General features: G+C 36.4%; 1 protein-coding gene across 3 annotated transcripts in view; it reads right to left on the bottom strand.

Moving 5' to 3' along the window:
- The window catches only part of NSRP1 (nuclear speckle splicing regulatory protein 1), a 68421-nt gene that overhangs the window by 14195 nt on the left and 40453 nt on the right, over positions 1-13773 (bottom strand). For 2 of the 3 annotated variants that reach the window (XM_081218218.1, XM_081218219.1), the window contains one exon: positions 1505-1561. In XM_081218218.1, the coding sequence (XP_081074344.1) occupies positions 1505-1561 (57 nt within the window). Of the gene's footprint in view, positions 1-1504; positions 1562-6521; positions 6542-13773 lie in introns of those variants that run through there. The other variant, XM_081218220.1, reaches the window with a different exon arrangement.

Below are 13773 nucleotides of genomic sequence, written 5' to 3'. Positions count from 1 at the left end.
CTGGTGGCACAGTGGTTGGGACTCCACGCTCCCAGTTTGGGGGGCGGCCCCGGTTCGATCCCTGGTCAGGGAGCTAGATCCCACATGCATGTTGCAACTAAGGAGCCGGGTCAATCAAATTAATTAATTAATTTTAAAAAAAGGCAGCAAAAAATGTGAAAAGAACACTAGAAAACAAGATACCTACATGACTTGGAGAAGCCACCACTCTCTAGAACTAATTCTCTCATCCATATAGTGAAGAAACTGAACTTGATAGTCTCTCTAAAATTCTACTGAGCTCTAAAATTCTAATTCAAAGCACTCCAGCACTTACGCTAAAGAATCAAAGTTGTTAATGTTATGTGTGTATTAAATCATTTTGAGGCTAAGTTACATGTTATATCTCATATGACACTAAGATATTATCTTAAAGTAACTAAATACATAATTCTGTGCCCATTCCCCAAGGAGGCGGTAAAACACAGTGGCTAAAAGCTCGGGCTCTGCAATTTCACTGCCTGGATTTGAACTTGACCATTTACTAATTATAAAATCTCATGAAAGTCACATAAATCTTTTTTGCCTTCACTTCCTCAACTACAAAATAGAGATTTTAAGAGCAATTATCCTAAAATAGGACTGCTGTAAGAATTAAAGATAACTCTTAGAAAGGAGTTGCCATAATGTCTGGCTCATAGAAAGTGCTTAACAAATTTATCCTTATGAAGGATTCTAGATACACAAGGGAAAAACAGGCGTCAAAAATTAAAGAAAATGTGGAGGAAAAGGAATTAAAATGGAAAAGAAAGGTACTTTGCCATTGTTTAATTTCATTATTTTCTACTGCAGCTAAATCTAAAATACAATGGTACAGTAGTAGAAAAATTACTAAAACTCCAGGCCTAGTTCTGTAATGAGCTGTGTAATCATGAGGGGTAACATCCTTTTGAAGTTTCAAACTTCTTTATCAGGACCATGGGCAGGTTTGTGAGAATTTTAAAAAGATAATGTATGTATAAAAGTACTTGGAAATACTATACAGTATACATAAATATAAGGTGCTGGCAAGTCTACCGAAAATCACCTGATATTCCCTTTCCTTACTAGATGAATTTGAAATAATTATAAAACTGCAAAATCATTTTCGTTGTATCCTTTGTTTTTTTTTAGCAAGTAAGCTCATTAGCAGGAATTATTAAACCATGTAATCCATCGTCAGACTAAGTCATCTGAAAGCAGAAATGGGTTTAATCTACAACACAGCAATAAGGAGCTAATTCTTCACTGTGTTTTTCTCCTTTAAAATTTGTACAAGAAACTTGAGATCTATGTAAATCAAGAAACATCTTACACATTTTCAGAAAACAAGTGTCAAGATAAAATTTTTCCTTATACACTCTTACTCTTTTTAGTCTCAGGTACCTAGATACCAAAACTGATACTTTAAAATGTGAGCGGAACTACTTACTTCACCAGATGCATTTAATTCACCCGATGCATTTAATTCACCCTTCTACATTACCTGTTTCATTGCTTGCTTCTTAGCAGCTTCTCTCTGAAGGCTTTCACTCACGGAGGTCTATAAAACAGGAAAATGCTGTCAGTGTTTCAACCAATTTAAAACTTCTTTTCCAGTATTCTGGTTGGCAACTAGTCCCTTACTTATGGTTAAAAATAGAAAGATAATATTATGAATTAAATTAACATTTTCAAGGTCTTCACCCTAAACTTTAGGAAACGAATGAATCTTCATTATAAATCATCAGGGTGTAACAGAAAATAAAATGGTACAGGACAAGATGAGGTAACATGGGTTTTCAGTCCCAGCTTCACCACTAATTTGTTCAAGTTCTAAGGATTTCAATTTGCTTTGTGTACATATGTGAATGTGCGCGTGTTGTGTGGGGGAAAATTGGTCCCTTCCAATACTAAAATGGTATGATTCTCAGCAACAAAAAGCACATTATTTTAATATTCACCACTGAATATAGTACATCAAACTCTTAGTACATACTGAAGGCTCAGGGACAGCCAGGACTATCTGTCGTTATTATCATTCAATAAATATGTACTGAAAAGCCTACCATAACAGGCATTGTTCTAGCTCCTGAAGACAGCAGAAAAACAAGAATAGTCTCTGTGCTTGAGAGATAAATGGTCTGAAAGGGAAGACAAATAACTAAAAGAGATAATCACAATATAAATGTGACAGGCAATATAACAAAGGGATAAAAAAAGGGCTGCAGGAGAACAGAGGAGACTAAATGTATAAGGAATCAAGAAAGCCTTCCCAAAAGAGAGATGACATTAGACCTCAATCAAAAGGAATATCAGAGAAGACAAGAAGAGTACAGAAAGTAGTAACCACACAGGCGAAAGTAAAGACTTGCAGCTAAGAAAAGGAATATAATTAGAACACTTAGGAAAAACTGTTCCCTTAAAAGTATAAGGCCTTGTAAATATACTAACCAACAATGAAATGTACACACTAAAGGGGTGCATTTTATGGTGTGTAAATTATATCTTAAAAAACAAGACTACTAGGGGCTTCCTTGGTGGCGCAGTGGTTGAGAGTCCGCCTGCCGATGCAGGGGACATGGGTTCGTGCCCCAGTCCGGGAAGATCCCACATGCCACGGAGCGGCTGGGCCCGTGAGCCATGGCCGCTGAGCCTGCACGTTCAGAGCCTGTGCTCCACAACGGGAGAGGCCACAACAGTGAGAGGCCTGCATACCGCAAAAAAAAAAAAAAAAAAAAAAGACTACTAATGAATTATAGTTCTCTAGCCTATTGACATTTGCTGTTTCCAGCTGTGTAGTATCAACTGGTGCATCCTTTGTTTTCCATGGCAAAAAAAAAGAACAAAATAAACCTATTTCTAGTTCTCTATGACCGTGCAGATGAATAAAGTTAATACACAAAAGCCAGACAATAATAACAGAACACTTACTTAATAAATTAAAAGAAGTGTACAGGCAGAGACTAAGTTTACTTTAGGTGATAGTAAATTGACTCCAACTAGAGGAAGAGATATTGATAACAAAAATAATAATAGTAGCTAACATCTATAGAGCCAGGTGCTATTATGCTAAGTTTATTACTTGTGTATTACATGTATTACTCATTTAATTCAAATGTCCCTGTTATGTAATATGACACATTTTTCACTCATTAGAATATAAATTTTAAACATGAAAATATTAAATGTTCTAGTAAGTATATATCTCATGAAATTCTAATGCATTTTGTTTGTTTGTTTGTTTTTTTCACGGCTTGTGGGATTTTAGTTCCTCGAGCAGGGATCAAGCCTGGGTCCCAGCAGTGAAAGCACCAAGTCCTAACCACTGGACCACGAGCGAATTCCCTCCAATGCATTTTTATGTCTCAGTCTTTCTAATTAGTGTATACTAAATATATTTTTCTTGATCATTGAGTCAGTAATGTCCTCAGGATTGACTAAAAGAGTAAATCCCCAAATGCTGGACTTTTACTTATTTTTATACTTTTTCCCACCTCTCCTTCAGTCAGTCACAGTTCATAGGCTGTTACTTTCAAACTGGTTGCTTCAACCTGAACTACTGAACTTGAAAAAACAAAACACAAGCCTATGACTTTTTAGACTTTTATATAATGTAGAATAAGCAGACTGGGAAGGGTCTTCCAATGTAAAGTATATATACTTTGAAATATCTCAAGAGACTTTGTTTTCATGCTTATAGCTGCTTAGAAGGATGAAGTCTGACCTTTGAAAAACATCAGTTGTTATTACTTACGGGGTTGATAACATATGGAGACAGTAATTTTACAGATCCTATCCACCAACTTATATCCCTGGAATTCCAAGAGCATCAGTGGATAAAGAGGTAACTCTGAACCTATGCTGAAAAACTCAGGGAGGACTGTCTCCTTTTGAAGTTCATGTCTCAGTTTACTAGCTAAAGGAACTCTAACAATGATTATTAGTGGGGATGGCTAAAATGTCAACAACCTTTTTAAATACATATACACAAAAAACTAAAAATGAAAATAGTAGCAATAAAACTTTTGTTTCAGTAATAGTGATCCTATATAAAAATCAGTAAATGTATTAAATGACATTTTAATCTTTATCTTCTACACAACAAACATAAGAAACTGTTGTCTAGATTCATACTGGAGACAAAATAACTGGTAAAATTAAACACAAGAGCAATAAGATTTTATATTTTAAAGGTCAAGTCTTTCTAAGTTTTAAGAGACATCCTTAAATTAAAATACCAATACAAATGTTAAGACAACTTTTAATTTAGTCTGGTTTCCATGAAAAAGGATATGCAAGAGAAGATAAAATGAGAAAAGCAGGTTGTCCTGCATAAGTCAGGGAAGGTTTCACCTTATTGAACTCAGCAAGAGAAGAAACAGATTTCATACATGTGTCCTATGAATAAAACAAAACTAAAATATGTAATAACTGCCAACATGTCAGCCTCTAACTTTAGAGTTCCTATACTGCATGGCATAAGGGGGAAGTACAGAGTAACAGTCAAAAGTGTAGGCTCAGGAATCTGACTGACTTTCAAACTATTCCCTCTCTCTTACTAGCTGTATTATTTCAGATATATTACTCATCTATATAATAGTACCTATCTCACAAGGTTGTTATGAGGATTAAATGAGATAACATGTAAAAAGTACTTGGCAAGTATCTGGCTTATGCAAGTGCTCAGTAAAGGTTAGCTATCACTACTACCATTATTATTACTATGCTCATATTTAAGAACATTTTGGGCTGAAGAAATATTTCTATTTAAACAGATTAAAATTAAGTTATGTGAAAACAGTAGTTATAAGTTTTTTTCCCTTGGAGTATTACAGTTAAACCAAAGTGTTCACCAGAAAAGCATGTACACTATGTTCCACTTTATAGTATATTTATCAGTGCGTTTAATAAACATAAGATTGGCTTACTTGAAGTTGGACAATATGATTCAATTTGCATCTACTGAAATAGAAGAGTCTATCCTGTTGAATATTTAAAAGGCTGTACATGTTTTCTTTTGTGTGTTAAGATTCCTTAAGGCTTCATACTGAGTACACCAAAACACAGGAAAATAGAGGATGCAAACATTTGAATCCTTTACTAGCCATGGGTTTTACAAGCAACTATAAATGAAAATACATTGCCCCAAAGCATGAGATTAGAAAGAACTCTTCTTTTTGAGAGAGTCCTCTGCTGTGCTGCTATAATAATCATTGGATGATGGTAGCTGATAGCAAGGAATGACCAAATGAATGGACATCCTCCTTTAATAACTGCCTGGTTTGGGGTGGGAGTTCTTGTTAAAGAAGTATATTTTTTTAAACTTTATTTTGAAATAATTATAAATTCACTGGAAGTTGCAAAGAAATGTACAAGGCCCTTCACCCAGCACCCCCCCCCCACAACGTGAGCATCTTGCATAACTGGAGTAAAATACCAACACCAGGAAACAGACTTTGGTATAAATCACAAAGCTTATTCAGATTTCACCAGTTTTACATGCAAAATTTGTGTATGTGTATAGCTCTATGCTATTTTATGACATGTATAGATAGTTTCGTGTAACTGTCACCACAGTCAAGATACTTAACTGTAACATCACCACAATATTCCTTAGTGCTACCCTTTTATAGCCATATCCACCTCTCCTCCCCTCCCCGCTCCCATCCTTAATCACTGGCAACCACTAATCTGTTCTCTATCTCTATAATTATGTTACTTCAAGAATATAACATGTTAAATAAATGGAATCATTTTGAGACTAGCTTTTTTCACTCAGCATTATTTTAAAGGAATGTATTTTGCTTAGTATACATATTACAAAACACTTCAGTTCTTGCCGCATAATATTCTAGCCTGCAAAGTGACCTAAGGAAATACAGTTGTTAAAAACTGATGATGGGGGCTTCCCTCGTGGCACAGTGGTTAAGAATCCACCTGCCAATGCAGGGGACACGGGTTTGATCCCTGGTCCGGGAAGATCCCACATGCTGCGGAGCAACTAAGCCTGTGTGCCACAACTACTGAGCCTGTGCTCTAGAGCCTGCGAACCGCAGCTACTGAGCCCACGTGCCACAACTACTGAGCCCACGTGCCACAACTACTGAGCCCACGTGCCACAACTACTGAAGCCCACACGCCTAGAGCCCGTGCTCTGCAACAAGAGAAGCCACCGCAATGAAGAGTAGCCCCTGCTCACCGCAAATGGAGAAAGCCCGTGCACAGTAATGAAGACCCAATGCAGCCAAAGATAAATAAATATTAAAAAAAAAAACCTGATGATGGAGGCTGAATATGACCAAACCACAATACTGTCATTAACTGATTAGTTTCCAAATTAGCAGGTAGGCAATTATCTTAATTCTATGTCTGAAGACCACTTCACAGGGCAATAAGAGTATTCATTAATGGTGCCTTCTAATAAAACCACAAATTATCATCAGTTTTAAATTTAGGAAGACAAAGGGGCTTTATCTTAAATTTAAAAAAAATTCAATTTATAAATTGGGTCAAATACAAACTTTTTTTGTGGGGGCGAGTCACACACAGCATGCGGAATCTTAGCCTGCATCCCCTGCAGTGGAAGTACGGAGTCTTAACAACTGGACCACCAGAGAAGTCCTGAAATACAAACATTTTGACTGTCCTAAAAGCACAAAAACTACTGTATTACACTGGTGTTTCAAAATATTTAGTTTCTCTACCAAAAATCTCAGGGAAATACCCTTTAAAAAACCTGTAGTAGTTCCTTGAAAATGTTTCAACTTAATTGAACAAACATGTTCGGAGAACCCAGTATGTGTATAGCACTAAAAGTGGAGGAGGAGCCATATTTGGTCAACATCTTAATTTTTTATGTCTAATCTAAGAGTTGGTACACTCACATTAGCTTTAATTCCAAATAAGAAATGAACATGAAGAAAAAGAATATAAAAACCTGGTCCAGGGGCTTCCCTGGTGGCGCAGTGGTTGAGAGTCCACCTGCCGATGCAGGGGACATGAGTTCGTGCCCCGGTCCAGGAAGATCCCCCTATGCTGCAGAGCGGCTGGGCCCATGAGCCATGGCCGCTGAGCCCGCACATCTGGAGCCTGTGCTCCGCAACGGGAAAGGCCACAACAGTGAGAGGCCTGCGTACCGCAAAAACAAAACAAAACAAAAACCTGGTCCATTTTATATATACAACAATTCTTTCTCTCTCTCTCTCCACACACACACACACACGCACACACACAATTATAAAGGGTAAAGATGTGATCATCAAGTATAAGTACCATGATTGCAGAATTAAGGAGAACACTGCAACTGGATTTTCTGAGCCTTTATTACCTCCATTGTTCTTGTAGAGAATAAAAACTATTTACTAGTGTTTTATTTCATTAAATTGCAGTCAGATATGACATGACTAAAAGGGAGACTGTTTTAAAAACCTTTGCAGTTAGCTCAGATAAACGGAAGGGAAAGCACATGGTTGTGCAGCACCTTTCTTCCATCACTACTGGGCTGCCTCCTGGGCTGTGGTAACAACCAGAAGAGAAATGGCTCTGTATGTATTACTGGAACTCCTTCATCAATACACAAAATATAGTTTAATGACACTGGGGAAAAATTACAGATACTGGACCATTATTTATATTATTAAATTATCTTTCTTCAGTCATAAACTTTTTTTAATTAAATGAAAATTCAGAAAAGGGTTGATTTTTTTTTTTTACAGAAACTAATCTGTTATTCCATAACTAATAAACCACAAAGGGAAAAAAAATTACCTATGGGCTTCTTTCTGAAAAAAGAGGTTTACCTATCCACTTATCCAAAACAGATCTCAGTTAAAGAAAAAACAGTTCAAGAAATCAATCCTTCTTTGGGCTTCCTTGGTGGCGCAGTGGTTAAGAATCTGCCTACCAATGCAAGGGACACAGGTTCGTGCCCTCTCCCGGGAAGATACCACATGCCGCGGAGCAACTAAGCCTGTACGCCACAACTACTGAGCCTGAGCTCTAGAGTCCACAAGCCATAACTACTGAGCCCACATGCCACAAGTACTGAAGCCTGCGCACCTAGAGCCCATGATCCGCAACAAGAGAAGCCACGACAGAAGCCCGCGCACCACAACGAAGAGTAGCCCCCGCTCACCGCAACTAGAGAAAGCCCGTGCATAGCAACGAAGACCCAACACAGCCAAAAAGGATAAAAATAATTTATTTATTTATTTATTAAAAAAAAATAATCAACCCTTCCTTAAATGGCTTATGGCTACAATCTTCTGTTGTGCTCTTAGAACTTAGAAATGAAAAATTCCTGTTCTTTATTTTTTCTTTAAACCTAGCAACAGATCATTTATTAAAGGTCCTACAACTCAGTAATCTGTATTATGGGCTTTATTTGTCCACATTCACATGACTCTTTTAAGTACAAAGCCTGTTTAAGAGTTGTGAAAAATACAGAAAATTTTTATTATATAAACTCAGAAAAAGATGTGGCTCTGAACAGAAAATTTAGAAATGAGAAAATATAAATGACCATTAACTATATGAAAAAATGTGCAATCTTATCAATAACTAAAAAGATGAAAATGAAAATACTAATTTTTATCACCTATCAAATTGGCAAAGATTTTTAAAAATTATATCATCCAATACTGGCAAGGTAATGAACAAAGATATACTCCTACATTGTGAAAATGTGAAATAGTTTCAATTTAGCAAAATGTATCAAGAGAGGCTAAAAAATATCCATTTCTTTTGATCCAGTAATTCCACTTACAGTTTATTCTAAGGACATAAAAAAAGATGCACAAAAAGATTTAGGTACTATGATATTCACTATGTTATATAATGGGATATCTAGTCACATTAGTGAAGAACTTTGAACAAAATAAGATAGGTTAAATAAGTGTATACTCTTCAACAGAAAGTTTTGTAGCCAATTGAAATTCTGTTTTCAACAACATTTAATGGTATGGGGAAACTTTAAGGCTACATGCATACTAGTCCTTGTTCACTACTCAAGAAGCCACCCGATAATCATTTCCTCTCATACTATGGCCACTCTGCTTCTTGCGTATTTTACCTTGACTCAAACCTCCCCATATCCTCATCCTCTTTGATGAACTTCTCTTTCACTTCCTCGACTAAAAACTGGCTTTTCCCTAAAGACATCCTTCATTTGAGGCTGCTCATGGCTAATATACCCTGTACTTCAGATTAGGAGGCTGTCTCTCCTCCTGATTCTAGTCTCATACACTGTAGTTAAAAATCCCTGTTCCTTTGAAGCTCATGCTATATGACTATGTTACCCTTACCCCTCTCTTCTCTCAATTCATGAACCCTTTATTACTTACTATCTCTGACATCTTGAGCTCAGTCTTCCTCTCTTCTTTACATCGTGCCATCACCCTGGCATGCCATCATCATCCCAGATAATGTATACAACAAACACTAACCTTGTTTTCCTCATCTCCACTTACATTTTAAAGGTTTTTAAGTCTCCCTTTTAGTCATATCATATTTGTCTGACTGCAGTTTAATGACTGTTTCCTCGCTACTTCAGCCACCCTCTCTCACGGTCACTCTTGTTACTATCTGCAACTGCCCCAGCTCTGAAACTATAAAATTGTGCAACCCACCTGATAACCACCACTACTCTTCTAACTATGTTTCCCTGAACATAAGATGTGCATTATTTCACATTTTAACATTGCCGAAATCCGAATACACCTTACAATCAGTGGCATCATTGAATTACTGTCAAACCAGAGGTAGTCTTAATACTTTAGTTGATACTACTGCTTGCATGTGTGAATCAGCATCAAAACTTGTAGAATGAGCATCACTGAGTGTTGATGTAGCATTTCTTAAAATTATGCAATTTTGTGGAGATAATTTACTTTTGACTCCCACCTGGGATTATTACTTAACATGCCTACTTCACCACCTCCAAACACTCTCCTTATAAACGTCAAGTTTGATGCCAGAGAGAATGATATAGTGTGGAAAAACACTGAGTGAAAAAGTGAGTCCAAAAAATACTAGATATGAAAAAGTTTTAAGAATTCCTTAACCAATTAATTTCGCTTATATTTTATGTATGTATAAGAGTAACCTAAATTTAAAAATCTGTATCTAATTTAGACTAAAAGAAGCCTTTCAATATTGTATCCTGTACTAAATATACAATTAAAATTCTAAGTGACAGTAAAGACTGTCCTATTTAATTGACAGTGTTCTTTTTCTTAGTGGTACATAAAATAACAGTGCAACCTACAATGTTTTCGATTCAACAAAATACAGTAGCTCTCTTGATCATTTATTTCCACCGTATCCTTTCTTTGATCCTATGGATGCCCCTAATCCCTTGATTCTTCTATTTTCTATTAGAATCTTTATAGTAGTAAATCTTCAACTACTCTTGCCAATAATCTTAACTCCTTTGCTGTGCTGCCTATCTTCTATTACTCATTTGACAAACCCAAGTCCTGAATCAATCCAACCATCTGCTGTCTGTATTAGGCCTGCCAAGCACTTCCGTAAAATGTAATTTCTTAGTTTCTAATTGTAATTGGGCCCTAATGCTACCTACCAATTCTTCTTTTTCATTAGTCAAGTCTATCTCCTTTCTCTACCAACTATATCCAAGCCTCCTCTCTTTTTAAACCTCCTAGTCTTTGTCAACTCCCTGTACACACATTACCTAAGATTACTGCCACCTTTCAAAACTATTATGAAAAATTATTTTGTACAAAAAATAACACCTATGAATTCATTATCCAGCCTAACAAACAGAATATTATCAGTACACCTGAAGTCCCTATATGTCCTTCCCTAATCTTATCTCCTACCCTTTCCACCCTGAATTTTGTTTACCATCTCCTTGATTTTTTTTTTAATAGTTTTGCTACATAGATATTGAAGGGGCTCAGGACATGCTACCCCAAAATATGCTGCTTTGGCATATTGATTGTTTTGAGTTAAAGACACCTGAAAAACAGCAGATACAAGGACACTCTGACCTTCCTTTTTCTTCCTAAAAGCAGGAGATAAAATTCCCACGTGAAAGATGCCTTCCCTGTACTAGGAGTTAGAAAAATTCTTATCACCAGAGATGGGGAGTCAAAGCCAGGAGAAATCTATACAAACAGACATTGTTAGAATAACTCTTATCTTTCTTTAGTCTCCCCCAAATTTTACTTTTCCACAATTGCTACTCTTTGTTAACCTACTATATAAGCACTTAGGCCTACTCACTTCTTTGGGTTTTCATTTTTTCTTGTGAGGGCTTCCATATATGTGTAAAAGAACTTCATATGCTTTTCTCCTGCTCATCTGTCTTTACGTCAGCCCCAGCTAGAGTTTCTAGCAGAATGAAGGAGTATCTTACCTCCTTCTACAGTATAACTCTCCAAATGATGTTTTACTTTACAGAAACTGAACTTGTATCCATGCCTCTGCTGATGAACATTTATTTGGGTTTCCTTTGTTTTTGTTTTTTGCAAACAAAGAAGCTATGAACATGGTTGTGCATGTGTCCTGATACACATGTGTAACCATTTAGGAGAACTGCTACATTGTAGGGAGATGTATCTTCAACGTCACTAAATACTGACAAATTATTCTCCAAAGTAGTCTAACCAATTCACACTCCCACCTACCGTGTATAAATTCCCACTACTCTATCCTTGTGAACATTTTATATTGTGGAACATTTTATTCTTTAGGCAATTTTATGGGCATAAAATGATTTTGTTTTGCATTTCCCTTATTATTGAGGCTGAATTATATATTCATATAATTTATATATTTTTCATATATTTATTAGTCATATTCATGTCTTTTGTACATTTTTCTATTTGGGTTCTCTTGTTTTCTTAATGATCTGTTGGAGTTCTTCGTATACTCTGGACAATAATCTTTTCTTATTTTTATGGTTGCAAATGTCTTTCCCCTATGGCTTGTGTTTTCCCTTTTAAAATGACACCTATGATGTTGGCATCTTTTAAGAGAAACATCAAATAGCAACTCCTGTAACTCCCTCTCACAAAACCTAAAAACCTGTGTGTCAGGACCCATGCTTAAATCTCTCCTACATGAAAACAAAGATTTCCTTCCCCCTGACCCCACTGTCCCTATAGCCACCGTAAGAACCCTGGCATCCCATAAGAGCCAAAGTGGTCTACCCTTGTTGCCTCTATCCACATACATTCCTCAACCCCAGCACAACCTGGTCTCTGTCCCTACCACTCCACTGAAATCGTTCTAAAACCTTTGTTGTTAAACCTAATCCATAGTTTTGATATTTATCTTATTTGACCTCTCAGAAGTATCTGACCTAGTTGATCCTGGCCTTGCTTTAAACTCCCTCAAGCTCATTTCTTATTAATTCCTCTCTCTCTTTTTATGCTCCATTCTTTCTTTTTAATTGAAGTAACATTGGTTTATAACAATATACATGTATTGTATATGTAAATACAACATTCTATTTAGACTTCTGTATACACTACAGTGTTTATGATCCATTCTTAATTAGCTACTTTCATTCTCTTGAACACAACATGTCCTCTTTCAACTTCAGGACTTTGTGTATCTAACTCCCTCTACTTGGATAAGTGACTTATCCTTCTAGCCTTGGCCTCCTTCAGAAAATCTTCCCTGACTCAAAGAATGTGTTAGATATTTATTCCCCCCTAGGTACATCTATATTTTCTCATTTTACTTATCATTCTATACTGAAGTTGTCATTTTACTTGGCTGTACCCCCTACTGACTAAAAGTTTCATAAGGACAGGGACATTGTCCATCTTTAAACACTTCTGTAACTTCACAAACTGGCAACATGACCAGCACATAAGTATTTGTTAAATAAATAAGTGTTCAATTTATGGTTGTATTTTCCACTACTATCACATTTTCTATGTGTGATATTACAAGCTTTAAAAATTTGTTCAGCCTCTGATCCAGCAATTCCACTTCAAGAATTCATCCCTAGGAAATAATCTCAAATGTGTACAAGAATGCCTTGCGGGATAATGGAATCTGTAATATCAAAAAGCTGGTAACCACTCTAAGATTCAACAACAGAATGGTTAAATTATGGTTTATTCATATAATGGAATGCGATATGACCATCTAAAATGGTACTGCACATCTTTTTTTTTTTTTTTTTTTGGCGGTACACGGGCCTCTCACTGTTGTGGCCTCTCCCATTGCAGAGCACAGGCTCCGGACGTGCAGGCTCAGTGGCCACAGCTCACGGGCCCAGCCGCTCTGCGGCATGTGGGATCTTCCTGGACCGGGGCACGAACCCGTGTCCCCTGCATCGGCAGGTGGACTCTCAACCAGTGCGCCACCAGGGAAGTCCTGCACTTCTATTTAGTATTTAAAATATACATACATATTCTTCAACCAAGAAGCCTCATTATGGAAATATGTCATTGAAATAAAAGCACCAGACTATTAAAAAAAATTGAAATGTCCAACAATAAGAAAACAGCTGAATAAATTATGGTCCAAATATACTATAAAATATTAAGGAGCTGCTGTCCAAACGTGTACAGTGGTTACTTCTGAGTGATGGGATTAACAGGACTTTTAATTTTTCTTCATACTTTTCTGTATTTTCTAACTGGTCTATAATGACTACGTATTTTTATATAACAAGAAGTTATTCTGATTTATTAAGTAAACAGAAGTTATTCTAATTTATTAATTAACAAAAGCATCTTTAAGATCCTACTCAGAACTGAAAGTTAATTATGCTTAGTATCTTGACCAGTTTTG

Source organism: Mesoplodon bidens (assembly GCF_964165515.1).
Source record: "Mesoplodon bidens genome assembly, chromosome: 19".
Classification (NCBI taxonomy): domain Eukaryota; kingdom Metazoa; phylum Chordata; class Mammalia; order Artiodactyla; family Ziphiidae; genus Mesoplodon; species Mesoplodon bidens.
The sequence above is the reverse complement of the archived record's forward strand: the minus strand, read 5'-3'. Positions and strand labels throughout refer to the sequence as shown.